The sequence below is a fragment of the Malania oleifera genome, chromosome 10 (genome assembly GCF_029873635.1).
Source record: "Malania oleifera isolate guangnan ecotype guangnan chromosome 10, ASM2987363v1, whole genome shotgun sequence".
Classification (NCBI taxonomy): Eukaryota; Viridiplantae; Streptophyta; class Magnoliopsida; order Santalales; family Ximeniaceae; genus Malania; species Malania oleifera.
Genome location: NC_080426.1, coordinates 25,848,844 through 25,864,309, shown reverse-complemented (window position 1 = coordinate 25,864,309; position 15,466 = coordinate 25,848,844). Strand labels below are relative to the sequence as shown.

The following is a 15,466-nucleotide window of genomic DNA, read 5'->3' as shown; positions in this document are numbered from 1 at the left end:
TTTGCTTGTATCGTAGTAATAGTCGTATCAATACGAGTCAACAAAAATTTTAATGCCACTACATATATTCCTAAGAAAGCATTTGGGAATTGAATAACATTACGTGAGGATGGAATAAATTATGAGTATAATAGAATAGAAGTATGCTATTAGACCAAAATAGTGGAAGGATGCTTGGAGTAAGAAGGGAAGGGCAGCAGTGCCTTTTAAACTACTGCTGTGTTCTTTATTTCTTTTTGATGGCTAGGATTTATATTTTATAGGATTGCATTAGAGTAAATCGGACTGGCTAAGCTGTGTAGTTTGATTGATGATGTTCTGAGCATAGACTATGAGCCCTTTTCTCTTCTCGTATGTGAAGAAGATGACGATGACATTAGCGAATTAATGATACCTTTCATGACAAATATGCTGCATTACATGCATTTGCCTTGGGAAATTGTATATTTTATAGAGAACAGAGCATTGAAACTCAACGCATCTCAAGCCATTTCGTGTTTCAAGCGCCGGCATTTTTCCCAATTCAATCCATCATGAAAAACGAGCAGAGATCCTACAAATCCCGGTAGAAAATCTGAGTAAGAAGAACCGCCCCCGTCGTCCTCAGGCGTAGTGTTCGCCTCTGAATTAATTAAGATGAAAAAGAAAAATGGTGGAGACGGCTGTCGATGATTTCTATACTTCTCAGCTCTTTATATTTTCCCACTAACTAGCTAGCTGTCAAAATTTTTTTTAATTAATTTTAAAACTTTAATTTTTTCATAATATAATAAAATAATTTTTACTTTAAAAAAGTAGACCTAATTATTCTCTAGAATATCGGTAAGGGTTTGTACGCGCATTTGACAGTTGCAGGCTGCATGCAAGGGAGAACCTCCCTTCATTAGATTTACTAATTTACACTATTTTTTAATTAATTATTTTATGCAAATAGACTCCGCCACACGGTTTAATTAATTAATTAAGCAAAAGTACTCACAAATCGTGTGGATGATAATAATTGAAAGAAGGTGATGCATGTACGGTGGACGTAATTAGGCGCCTTTAATATAAACCACATGGTGGATGCAGCTAGCGTATATACCGCCCTCCTATTCCACGAGCTTAAACTATAAGAACATAGAAGAATAGAAAAGATAACTAAAAGTCTCTTTAATTAATTTAGTAATATACTTATTTAGAGAGATATCTAGTTAATACACAAATTAAGTTTAAATTTTATGATTGTAAAAATAATATTAAGTTACATTATGTTTTAAATAGTTAATCACATCCCAAAGGTTGAATAACTTTGAATCAATAAACTGCCCCTTAACACTTTTATATCTCTTTTGACTCTTGCATATATATAATTTGTCTCTCTTATGTCTGCCATTTTCCCCCGCGGCCCCACTTGGTCTTCTACTTGACTCTCTTTTTTTATTTTTACCTCCTTTTACCCTGGGAAAAGCTTTATTACTTCATCAATAGTTTTTACTGTGGGAATTGAACAGGGAGGTGGAGCATGCTGCTTTGGTCCTTTTCAAATTAAATCAAACTTCCAAAGCTCGAACAACAACAATATAATAAGTTTAAAATCTCATTATGTGAGATATGCTATAGAAATTTTTCTTCTCATGATTGAGAATATTTTATTAATTAATTAATTTAAAAATTAATTAAATTTTTACTCACTAACTCATTCTAATAAGAAATTATATAAGAAACCTCTCCCTCCATATATCTGTATTTTAGATGTTAGACATGTGACAAATTGTTCATACATTTTTTTAATATTAGATATTTAAAGAGAGAAATTATGCGCCTCAAAACATAAATTTTATATTTTTTAGTATCTTTATGATACACGAGGTTCTTTTTAACCTTTCATTATTCAAAAATTGAAGATTTTCCAAAAGTTATTCAGCTGGTAAACTTTTTTTTTTTTTCCTCTTTTTTCCCCTCATAGTTTAGTTACGATTTGAGTTAATACAACTTTTGAATTGAAATAAGAGCATAATATTTAAGGGGCCAGTATCGATGATTGAGACATTTTACGTAATTTGATTAGATAGAATTGTATTAAACTAAACTTGATATGATAATTATATTGTCTATGTTTTTCGTACATCTATATAAATGGCGTTTTAATGATTCAAAATATCAAGAAAAAAGAAATACACTAAAGATCGTCTAAATCTTATTATTGTATAGTTGACTACTACTAACCCAAACCAAGGGGATACACCAGACTTATATCATGTAATTAAATAGACCATGGCACTTCTTGTAGGTTAGTCTTCTTGTACCAACCATATCTTTACTACACAAACACACACTAACGGAAAATTATATAAGGGACCACCCTCTCCATGTTATTCATGCACTTGTTGTTAATTTAAATGTGAGACGTATGAAAAGTAGATCCCACTCCTCACAAGTATAGTACTAACAATAGTATGATCCGTCCACCGCATGTCTCATATTTAGATAATAGGTACACGAATATCTTGTATGTAGAACTTGATTTCTAGTACATGGAGTGTAATATGATAGTATTTTGAATGCGATATTTATCTACAGCTACAAAAGGGGAATTCAGAGTGGGGTGCACCTCCCCTTTGCGAGGGTCATCGTAGTTGGTTGGCGGGCTAGGGTCTAGTGGGGTTAGCACCGTTGAAACGAAATATTTTTTTAAAAGAAATATTTATGTAATTATTTAATTTTGTAAAGGTTGCCACAAATTCTCATATAAATTTTAATGTTTTAGTTGGAGTGTTGCACTGTTAACCACGAGGAGGGTGAGGTTAAGGGATTAGAGTGGTTTGCTTGTAATTATTGCTGAATAGTAGAATCAGTGACCTGAAGATGTAAGCTAATTGTTTAATCTCATAAATTTATGTGTTTTAATTGTGTTGTATGTTCTTTGGTATCTCGTTTTTCTTTCTTTCATTTGTTGACTTTGTTGGGGGTTTTACGTAACAAGATGTGAACATGTGAGGAGACTTTTCAACTATATTTATCGACACTAAAAATGATTAATCCTAATCAAACGATAAAAAATAAAGCACCGTAAGAGGAGAAGTATATATAGAGATAGACAAACCCAAGCACAAGTTGTGGTAAAATTGTGGATGCCTAATGTTTTAAGATATGAATTTGGGTTTGTATGCAAATGATGAAATTCAATACAATTTTGTGTTACATTTTATTCAAATCCATACAAATCCTAATTCATACATTATTGGAATTCCAAATTCTTAAAGACGATAAAAGAGTCTAGACACTATTTTTCAATTTTTAAAAATTACAAAGAATAAAAAACACCTAAAGCGGAGTTCGGTTGAAAACACCTATTTAAAATTAAAGGTATGAATTTAGGTGATGATTTGGATAATAAAATTAAATTTATATTCTCAAAAAAAGAACATAAAAGATCAGTAAAATCATATCATTGGGATTTTAATATAGGTGTTTAATAAAAAATCAAACACCTTTTGAAGCGATAATGTGATTGAGATAGTTGTGAATAGAATTGTTATGTTTGCATTCATTAGAGGTACGTATGATAGGGATAATGAGAGAGTCGCGAAAGTCATAAAAATCATAAGAGGAGGAAAGAAAACGAGGGAGGTGATTGAAATTATATTAAAAGAGATAAGAAAAGAGAGAGAAAAGGATACAGTTAGAAAAATAGAAGCAATAAAAGATAGAAAAAAAAGAGATAAAATGGACAAAGGTCGATGTGATCGTTGTTTGTCACTTGCATAAATTGAGTTCAATGCATTCAAGGTCCATTACTGCTAAAATTAATCGCATATGTATACCCTACTCAAATCGAACTTGAAACAGGTACGAATCACAAAGTATTTAAAGTAGTCATAAATTGAAACCGTTTCTAACTTCTAATAGTCCAATTGTTATAGTTGATTTCATGCTTGGTAATTGTGTGCCCTATCACGATGTTTGCTCGATAACTAGGCGACCGGATGGATAACTCTTCATGCGATTTCCTAAATAATTTGACGACGAATGGTTTATTTCGCATGAGCCACTATAATTTGTTCAAGCAACACCTACCATATACATCACTCGATTGTTGCCGTCAGGGGATCATTGCCATGCCTTAGGAGACGCACAGAAATAGCATAATCAGTGGGTCTAATTTTGGAAAAGTGCACATGCAGAGGCCCCAAATGATTCAAACGCGTGTGGCTGAGAAATGAGATCCGAGTGACGGGAAATGTAAAGAAGGTTCCCCTTCAACCCCGACAGTACCCCTTCATCAGCGGGATTAAATTATAAAAGAAAAAAGCATTGCTTGATTGCAGCGATGGATGAAGGTTGCCAGCTTCTGCCCCGTTCCAAAACGATAATGATAATTATTCGAAGAAGATGGCCTAATTAAATCAATTAATTATAGAACAACTGTCCTGCACCTGCACTGCATGCATGCCCAGAGGAGACCCCAAAAGCGTGGCTAGCTAGCTCCCACTGTCCCGCATTTAATAGGGGCCCCTACCCCATCCAGTCCACCGCCCCTCCCTAAACCCTACTCGCAGTTAGGACCTATGCCCTACGCTAAATTAAGCAAGCACCGTAATAGAGAGACCTTCAAAGGCTAATCAGTTTGGCTCCTTCATTACTTTTCAAAAGAATCTTCTTCGAAAAATGAATTGATAAAAAAATAATTTTTGATATTATTCGAAAGATATTTAGTAAAAAATAAGTTGTAATGATAAATTTTTTTTGATTTTGAGTATTTAGTAAAAAAAAAATTATACAGTGTCTAACTGTGTTGGGAAGACCTCTCCAAATATAAGAGAAAGGTATTTAAAATGACTAAAAAAATACATGTATTTTTTGGAAGTATAATTAATGCATAGATAATTTTATAATATTTGAAAAAGAAATCAAGAATTATAATAAAATCGAATAATTTGTTGAATAAAAAGTTAAGTTTTTAATTTTTAAAAGTTTATGGAAAACTTAAAAGTTGACTTTTAAAAGTTGAAAAAGTTACTAAAACTCAAATAAGCTCGCAATTATAGGCTAATTAGCTAAATTAGGGGTGATAGAGCGGAACGAAACCTGACGAGTGACTCGTGATCCATCCGTTTAAATTGGGGTTGAATTTAATAAAAGTTGACCCATTTATAAATGGAGTCAATTTGGATTCAACTCGTTAATTAAACAGGTAAGACGGGTTTAGGCCGGGTCACCCGCCTTTATGATCCGTTTAAAAATAAAATGAAGGAATGTTTTTTTTTTAAATGTCATTTTGTATAAAACATTTAAAAATTTTAAATAAATAAATTATATTTTTTAAATAGATGACCTGTTGATAATCTGTTTATTAAATGAGCGAATTTGAGTTTAAATAGTAGTCACTCGTTAATAAACGGATCAATCCGAACGAGAGCTCGTTTAGTTCCGACTCATCTATGACCTGTCCCGGTTCCAATGCAATCTGTTAAAGCTAATCCATGCAAACCCGTGGGCCCATCCCATATGTAATATTTATAAAATAATCAAATAATTTTATAGATCTGACTGGGGAGGGATAACAGACGGCGGCAATTGGCAAAGGCACGGCCTCTCCCATTATCCTGACCTCAATTTTTGACCATATGGTATGCCTCTCTAATCACTCCCTCACGGGGGCTCCTTTTCCTCTTTCTAATTTCTATTTTCTACACTACAATTTTCACACGCCCATCACCTTTTCTTCTCATTAAAATAATAATAATATTATTATAATAATGAATAGCTGGCGACCTTCATCATCTGTGTGCTACCAATTAATTTGCTTCCTAACCTTAATTTTATGGTTTTTAAATTGATTAAACTTTCTATAATTTTATATTTGACTTCTTAAGTTCCAATTCTGTAAAAGATGAGTGTCAATTTCTAGTTAATCAAAAGCGAAAGCAAAAAATGATGAAACAAAAATTATTGGAATTCATTTCCAATAATAGAATTTGCGCTTTTAGGGAAATAATTATTTAATTTCTCTTAAAAAACGTTCAAAAGTATATAATTTTTTTGTTAAAAAATGTCATGTTTTTTTTTTAATAAAGATTGTGGGTGAATTTATATTCATTGTTATGTCATTTCATGGGTATTATAAAAATGAATCAGGTTGACCGAACGTCCAACTAATTCACAGAAGTCATGTCCGCATATGAACTTTATCCTAATCAGCGAGACTTGAGGGCGGAAGATGTTGAGCCGTAAGTTTTATGCTGCATTAGGAGGTTCGAATGGCTCATTGGTGACTGAAGTTCCTATATATAAAAAAAAAATAATCAAAAATTAAAAATTGAATATTTGAAATTAAGTGTATTTGCTCTAATTTTTTTCATTATTCACTATGTGAGAAAATAAACTGAGATCAATCATGTAGAAGGAAGAGAAAGAAGCTGCAAAAAAGGAGAAATATGCTCTCCATTCTTGATGAAAATTCAATAGTACACAATAACTGTAAACTGAGCTTTTGTATGCAAGGAATAAAATGAAATAACTTCTTAACTAACAAGCTAACTTCATAATCAATTAACTAATATAGCTAACTTCACATATCCAACACTCCCCCTTAAGATAGAGTGTATATGTTTATCACTCCCATCTTGGAAAGGAAAAATATAAACTGTGGTGATTCTAAAGCCTTAGTAAAGAAATATGCTAATGGATGCTTTGAATTCACATGAAGAGTATGTAGTATTTCAGCTTGGATTTTCTCCCTAACCAAATGACAATCAATTTTAGTGTGTTTTGTTTTCTTATGAAACACTGGGTTGGCTGCTATATGTAGAAAAATAGACATTTTTTGAAAAAATTATTTATATGAAAATAATTTAATTAATTAAGTAAATTAATTTAAAATTAATTAAATGAGAGTGTCGGCAAACACTCCCATTTTCCCACATAATCTTCATCTGTATCTCATACCTAACTCATCTCATGCACATTCCTTTATTTTAAAAAAATTATAATTTCACCATTCTCCCCACGCTTTTACAAATTATATTTTCTTCCCAAAAAATTTCTAATAAATAGGAAACTCTCAACCTTCATTTTTTACAAAAAATTTTCAAAGAAAAAGAAGGATTAGTGAGTGAAAGAATTAGTGGTGAATGGAGAATTTTTGTTATAATTAAAATTCTCACTCACCCACTTTTTCCAATTTTTTTTTTTTTTTTTAGATATTCATTGTGATCATATCAAAAGATTAAGTAAGAGGTAAGTAAATTTGATTATGTTATATTTTTATTTAAAATTTATACCCGAATTTATTTATAAGTAAATTTCGATTATGTTAGTTAGTTCATAAAATTCCCCTGAGTTTTTTTTTACGCATATTTAATTATACCAGTTTTATCTTTAATATACTTGCATTTATTTATTTATTTATTTATTTTTATTACATGGGAACTCCAGTCACCAACAAATCCTTCGGACCCCCTAGTGCGGCACCAAACCTACGGATTAGCGTCCTCTCCCTAAGTTTCACTGATAGGGTGAAGTCCGGAATGCGAACACGGCTTCCATGTATCAGTTTGACGTTCGGCCAACCCGACCCTAAGGACACATCTCCATTACCATTCACGGTCCCTACTGGTTCACAGAGAACTCCTACCATCCACGATCCCCGCTGGCTCATAGAGCGAACTCTCACTATCCACGGTCCCCACTGGCTTATAAAGTAAATTCTCATCATCCACAGGTACCGCTGGTTCCGTGAGTGTATCTACCTGAAATTAAACCCCTGAAGCTCCTTCTTACGTGCTGATACCTTTCCACCGTGTCATGCCCGTGGGGGCTACTTACATTTATTTTTGAGTTAAAAAATATTCTAAATCCCTCAGATACTTTACAGCATTAATTTCTATTTAAGAAAATATTTTTAACACGAAAATCGTGTGACATAAATTTATTTTTACGTTACATATTTTATGAAAATATAAGTAAAGATGACATGACTTTATTTTTACGTTACGTATTTAACAAAAATATGAATAAAAATAAGATTTTCATGATACTATTTTAATTGTATAAATTACATAATAAGATGTTTTCAAAATCCCTTATGACTTAGACGATACAGAAATTACGAATGCTCAGTACTGTAGTTTAAAATTTAAACAGATCAGAGTGCACCCACACTATTTACAGGGTGGTTATGTATGGTAGTGAATTTCTCCTGAGTGCACATCTGGCTTCGAATCAAAACTTAATTAGGAAAATCTAACTTAATGATTATGTAGGTTGATTTAGTTTAGCCGGCTAGCCAGCTAAATTTAGTCTTCAGACCGTACAACACAGTCATGTGGGGTCAACATGACTTACGACCAATAGGTATAAGGGTGACTTTTATAATATATGTTTATACATATTTAATTACGTGCATAGAGTTATTGATGATTTGAAAGAAAAGTATATGTTTATATGAATATGGTCATTCTTGTGCCTAAATGATGATCTAAAGGAAACGTATAAGGAAAAAGTATATATGTGTATATAATTAAATATTTTTATAGTTTTAAAGTTAAAAGTTTAATTTAACAATCATAGTATATGGTCATTAAATTTTACTGCTATAGTTGATGGTAAAAGTTTTATGCAGGAATTTTTAAATTTACATTTATTTTAGAAGTAGTTTTGAAGTTATAGTATTAAATATTGTTTTACGAAATTATAAAAGTTCATTTTGACCACACACTAATAATAATCTTATTTACTTACTGAGCGTCGTCTCACCCCAATCATATTTTACATTTCAGATAACTCTGAATGACATATCGGAAATCAGACATAGCAATCATGCAGGTGGGAATAGAAAAAAAAGTTTGATTAAAAATATTAGTATGATGTCAGATGATTATGCTTGTGTAATTTTTCTTCTTTTGAAATAAATGATTGTAATACGGTTAATTAGCACTTTGGTTTAATAATAATTGAGTTTGTTTACTTCCACTGTAAATCAATGGTAAAAAGTAAATATCTTATATCCTTCGGGGTTGGGGTATTACAACTTAGGTGTATGTAAATTATGTTGTAAGCCTTTGGACTGGTATAATGGTTGTATGGACCAAACTAGTTGTTCATTTTTGGTCAGATTGTAATATAGATGTTTGGGAACTTATATATATGAAATGACTTAGAACTCTGGTAATGTATGTTTGGTGAATGTTTCATTACTTTCGCTGCATCTATGTTTAATGATTATGGTATCAGGTACACAAATGTCACTAAAGTAGCACCCCGAACCCACGAGGGGTTCGAGGCGTAAGTAATGCCCCTTGGTTTCACTTGTTTCAACCTATACTATATAAATTGTTTGGCACAAAATAAAAAACGATCTCTCCAACACATAAATGGTTGGGAGTTGACATTCCCATCATCTTTGGTAAAATCAAGTCCACCGTGGAGACATTCATAAACTGTTCTAATGTAGTTTTTAGTGGATAACCCGAATTTAGGTTTAATAGTGCATTCCCATTTTTGAGTTATAATTTTATTTATGTATTATTATTTTAAAAAATATTAATATGATATTGCCATTTTTTATTTTTATTTTATTTTATAGGAATTCAAAATAATTTTGGGAGCATCAATTTAGGGGTTGGAATTTAAATTTATTTGAATTTGAAGGAAATTCAACATGATTTTTTGTTATGCTAGGACGAAACCTAGATAAATCTAAATATAAAACCCAAAATTCATGCTTCCAAATATTTGTAAGGAATATTCTCCTTTTAAACCTCCATCTATTTTGTTTTAATTAAATTATAAATATAAGATTCCCAATCATGAATCGGTATAATGTTCCATTATGATGAACTTTTCATATACATTTGAGAATTTAAGAGTTTCATAAAAATATTTTAATGATTAGAATTTGAGACTTTTATGTAAACTTTTAATGAAATAAAATAACCAATAATAATAGTAACAGCAATAATAAAGATTCAACCTATATAAAGAAGCATTTCAATTTGCTTCTTATTCACTCACACACCATCATAATGTAATATTTCCTATTGAATTTTGCAACGTCAAAATATATATAAGAGAATTAATTTTGGGTTGGCAAAATTAATGAATGTTGGTACTCATTATGGAATACTGTTTTTGAATTTCAACTCGTCATGGTAGTGACATAATGAAATGTTGCTTTTGAATTTCAACTAAAACGGTTTTATAAATGAGTTAAAAATGGGAATCAAACTTAGCTAAAATAAAAAATAAAAAGAATTCAACAAAGAGAAAGAAATTAATTGGGGAAGCATAATGATTATTGAAAACGAAAATTAAGGAAAAGAAATTAATGAAAGAATTGATCACACATGATTAAATAAAAGTTTATTAACTAGTCAGCATGAATTCTTCATTACCACATTAATTTTTAGTTTAATGCAATAAAGTGATATACCATAAATTATCAACTTCTCAAATTTCCAAAACAAAATGCCACAAAAAATATTTATTTTTTAAATATGTGTATATAGTTTAAAATAATTATAATGGGTCAATAGTTATTTCCCGTGAATGGGACAGTCACATCACAAGAGACTTCACATAATCTGATGGTATAAATCTACTTCTGCACCTGACTCACACTCAACGCTAACCCCAATCCCTTATCGCCTCTCAAAAATTCAAAACTAAAAAATTTCTATATATATACATTTTGTTTTTTTAAAGAAAGAACAAAAAGGCTCAACCAAAAGCAGCCATTCTACTTGCATCACCAACAACGACAACAAACAGTTTTCTTCATTCTCATCCCCACTCGCACACGCCTCTTTCCCCGTCACGCTCCTCCACTCTTCCATTGTGTACCGGATCACTACATGCATCAGCACACCCACTCGCGCGTCTCTAGTCTCTCTTCCACCTCTCCTTTCTCACTCCCTCCTTCGCTCTTTTAAAGTCGGCGACAGAAGAAGCCAGTAAGGTCCAAGCACCAAGCACGGCCACCAATGGCTCCCTCCTCTTCCGCTCCCGCCCCCGTTCTTCTACTCTGCTTCGTTGTACTTTCGCTCTCTGCTGCTTCCGATGACCCGCTCAAGACCTTCATTGTCCAGGTTAATCGCGACGCCAAACCTTCTGTTTTCCCCACCCATAAGAACTGGTATGACTCCTCTCTCAGATCCCTCTCCCCCGGTTCCGCCCACGCCGGTAACTCATCCGGGTCCACCTCCTCTTCCCGTGACACCAGTCGCATCATCCACACTTATGAAACCGTCTTCCACGGCTTTTCTGCGAAGCTCTCGCCGTCGGAGGCCGAGAAGCTTCAGACTCTCTCCGGGATCGTAGCCGTCATCCCCGAGCAGGTCCGCCATTTGCACACCACTCGATCCCCTCACTTCCTGGGCTTGAACTCCACTGACAGAGCCGGGACGTTGTTGAAGGAGTCCGATTTCGGGTCGGATCTAGTGATTGGAGTGATCGATTCGGGGATCTGGCCCGAGAGACCGAGCTTCAATGATCGAGACCTCGCCCCCGCGCCGGCCAAGTGGAAGGGAGAATGTGTGGCCGGACAAGATTTCCCGGCCACCGCCTGTAACAAGAAGTTGATCGGAGCTAGGTTTTTCTGTGCTGGGTACGAGGCCACTAACGGCCCGCTTAACGAGACGAAGGAGTACCGGTCGCCGAGAGACTCCGACGGCCACGGCACGCACACCGCGTCCATCGCCGCCGGAAGGTACGTGTTTCCGGCGTCGACGCTTGGTTACGCGCGCGGCGTTGCAGCTGGAATGGCTCCCAAGGCTCGGCTTGCCGCCTATAAGGTATGCTGGACCGCAGGGTGCTACGATGCCGACATTCTCGCAGCGTTTGACGCCGCCGTATCTGATGGCGTGGATGTTATCTCGCTTAGTCTCGGCAGCGGCGTGGTACCATACTTCGTCGATACAATCGCGATCGCTGCCTTCGGAGCTTCTGACGCCGGCGTTTTTGTGTCGGCTTCCGCCGGCAATGGCGGTCCCGGTGGCCTCACCGTCACAAACGTCGCGCCGTGGATAACAACCGTTGGCGCCGGCACCATCGATCGTGATTTCCCGGCTGATGTTAAACTCGGCAACGGCAAAATCTTGATCGGCGTGAGCTTATCCAGCGGTACTGGGTTGTCACCGGATCACCTGTACCCGCTAGTTTACGCCGGCGATGTAGGAAATGCTGGGTTTACAGGATCATCTCTGTGCACGGAGGATTCTCTGGAGCCCAATTCAGTAAAAGGAAAGATAGTATTCTGCGAGAGAGGCAGCAATTCAAGAGCTGCGAAGGGGGAGGTGGTGAGAAAAGCCGGTGGAATTGGTATGATATTAGCTAATGGAGTGTTCGACGGAGAAAGCTTGCTCGCCGACTGCTTTACCTTGCCTGCAACTGCCGTTGGCGCATCCGCTGGTGATCACATACGGCACTATATGGCGGCGGCCAAGAAATCCCAGAAATCGCCGACGGCTACTATAATTTTCCGGGGGACAATACTCGGTGTCCGTGCCCCTGTCGTGACCTCGTTCTCTTCCCGGGGTCCCAATCCAGAGTCGTCGGACATTTTGAAGCCAGACATAATTGCTCCCGGGCTGAACATACTGGCGGCCTGGCCGGACAAAGTTGGGCCGTCGGGAATTCCCGACGACACGCGCAGAACAGAGTTCAACATTCTCTCGGGAACTTCAATGGCTTGTCCCCATGTTTCGGGCGTCGCCGCCCTGTTAAAAGCGGCTCACCCCGAATGGAGCCCCGCGGCGATCCGATCGGCGTTGATGACCACTGCATATACACTGGATAACCGGGGCGAAACAATGCTGGATGAATCCACCGGAAATGCATCAACCGTGATGGACTTCGGAGCAGGGCATGTTCACCCCCAGAACGCCAAGAACCCTGGGCTAGTTTACGACCTGAGTTCTTACGACTATGTAGACTTCCTCTGCAACTCAAATTACACAATGAAGAACATCGAAGCCGTCACGAGAAGGAAGAACGTCGATTGCCGGGGAGCTCGAAAGGCTGGCCATGCCGGAAACTTGAACTATCCATCTTTCGCCACCGTCTTCCAACAATACGGAAGGCGGAAGATGTCGACCCACTTCATCCGAACGGTGACGAATGTGGGGGAACCCAAATCGGTGTATCGAGCATCGGTGAGGCCGCCTAAAGGGACAGTGGTGACGGTGCTGCCGGAGAAACTGGCGTTCAGGAGATTGGGTCAGAAGCTCAATTTCCTAGTGAGGGTTGAGGCAGAGGCGCTCGAACTCTCCCCGGGATTCTCCACTACGACGAGTGGTTCTATGGTATGGGAAGACGGGAAGCACGTTGTGACGAGCCCCATAGTTGTGACTATGCAACAACCTATGTAAATCGCTTGTGTTTTGAGGTTTTGGGTATTAGGTTTGGTAATTACGCCCGTGCTATATAAATGCGGTGGGGAATGGCGTTTTCATGAGTTTCAGAAAAGCTGATGGAGATGGGATTGTGGTGCAGAGTGAAGTGAAGGAAAGTGTTGATCTACTCTAGTATTGTGAGGAAGATGTAATGTGAGGAATGTTTGTAGAAATGTTGTGCGCTGAGAAAGCGAAAGACGCCAGCAGAATGGAAAGATATCTTTTCTTTCCCATTTAGGTTCTCTGCTTTCTTTGTTTATTTATTTATAAGGTTTTACAGAAAAACAGTTAAAATCTTTCTATTTTTTTGGCGAGAAATTCATTATAGGACTCTATTTTTGTCATTGGGGAGTCTGCAAGAGCATCCTACTTGGCTTAATTCACCTTTTGAAGTGCATGTAAGCGCACGTTTATGGGTATGTTTGGGTCACTCTCTAGTCTCTACTCGTTTGTTTTGGTTGATTAAAAACTCATATCTACTTTTACCCTACACTGCGGAATATAATAGATTCTCCCTTGTAATATTTTCCTTCTATCCTTATCATGATTGAACCTAAGATTTTTAATATTCTTTCTCCTCGCCTTTGCATGGGATTTAAATTCAAGAGCGAGGACACCCCAATCTTTAATCAATGAAATGTCTCTTAAAACATTATTTGTATTTTAGTTACACGGTCAATAAATGACCAAGACGAGGGAAGAATCAATATCAACAAACCAAATAAATCAAAACTGTGACAAAGGTCCATGAATCTCTCGCTATGCAGTTCATATTTAGGATAAAACGGGTACTGAGAAGTATGTCAATAGTTGTTAATATAGTTCGATGACAGTAGCCACCAAATGCCCTTTATTCATAATAATATCTTGGACGAGCCCTTAAGAGTATTCAAATAAATTTAGATATGCATAAATGATGATAGATCTTATCCAACATGGAAAACTTTCAAATAATTATGAATTTTATTTTGTACATTATTTTTTAACAATCCTAATTTTCACCATTATACTTTATTTTTCATGCATTATTTGACCCTTTGGTCCTTCTATCATCACTCACCTCTCCAATATATAAGTTTGGTGCCTTAGGATCTATTACATTGGTAAGCTGAAATACTCATAATTTTATATTTCTTCTATGTCCAAGAGGGAGCCAAATTAAAATGCAACTTTTTTTTTTTTTTGTGATGTACATTTTTTTAGTGCAATTAAAATATAAACAACAAAAGAGTAAAACTAAAACATGATAAACTCCTATTGTCTTTGAAGTGAGAAAAACTTCAGCTTCCGGAGCAGTTATTGTGTCCTTTATTTGTGCACTCATTCTAGCAAGAAAGTTAGAACTTGATTAATTAACATCTTTTGCAAATATTTTTTAAACTTTTATTAATTTGATTAAAAACTCCTCTCATGTATTAGTTGTTAGTAGTATTATGTCCATGTTAATAAAGGGCATGATAGTATATAAATTATTTGGTAAGAAGTGAAGTGATGGGTAAACAACCTTCCTATGATTGAAGGATTAATTGAAGATTACAATGCTGAAAAAGTATTGAAGCAAACACATCTCCTTGTTTGGTGAATTAGTCACTTATATGTAATTGGAGGTCTCAAATTTATACTTTCTAAAAGGATAATGACTTTGGAAAGAGAAAAAAAGGCAACTCTTATTGTGCAGTTTTAGCTTGATAAGTCTTTTAATGAATCAAGAAAAAAAGAATTAATAATTATATCATGTTAATAAAAATATTTACTCCCACATGGCCACAATAAATGTGTCAAAAAGTTAGGAGTATGTTTTCCCAACCAAGCAAACTAATAAAATCACATTCTCTAAAGATTTTCTTTAATACCATCTTAAAAAATGTTTCTATAATGATTTAAAAACAATGCAACCAAATCTAGTATGCAAAAATTACTTACTTAGAACATGAATAGGGAACTATAAGCATACAATTGCTCAAATGATAAGTTTTGAATTCAAATGAACTCCATAATTGTTCCTCAACAAGTGTATCACTCCTTTCACACAAAATTTAACTTCACCAACCTGCTAACATCATGAATTAATTCGTATTATATTTTAATCTTCT

General features: G+C 35.5%; 1 protein-coding gene across 1 annotated transcript; it reads left to right on the top strand.

Annotated features, from left to right (window-relative positions):
• Window positions 1-10,607: 10,607 nt before the first annotated feature.
• LOC131167127 (subtilisin-like protease SBT1.5) lies at window positions 10,608-13,717 on the top strand. Its single transcript, XM_058125952.1, has one exon. It carries the CDS (start codon window positions 10,965-10,967, stop codon window positions 13,347-13,349), a length of 2,385 nt encoding a protein of 794 aa, XP_057981935.1. The 5' UTR covers window positions 10,608-10,964; the 3' UTR covers window positions 13,350-13,717.
• Window positions 13,718-15,466: the final 1,749 nt, after the last annotated feature.

Coding starts and splice junctions, on each gene's coding strand:
- LOC131167127 (XM_058125952.1), top strand. CDS start 10,965: ATGGCTCCCTCCTCTTCCGCTCCCGCCCCCGTTCTTCTACTCTGCTTC.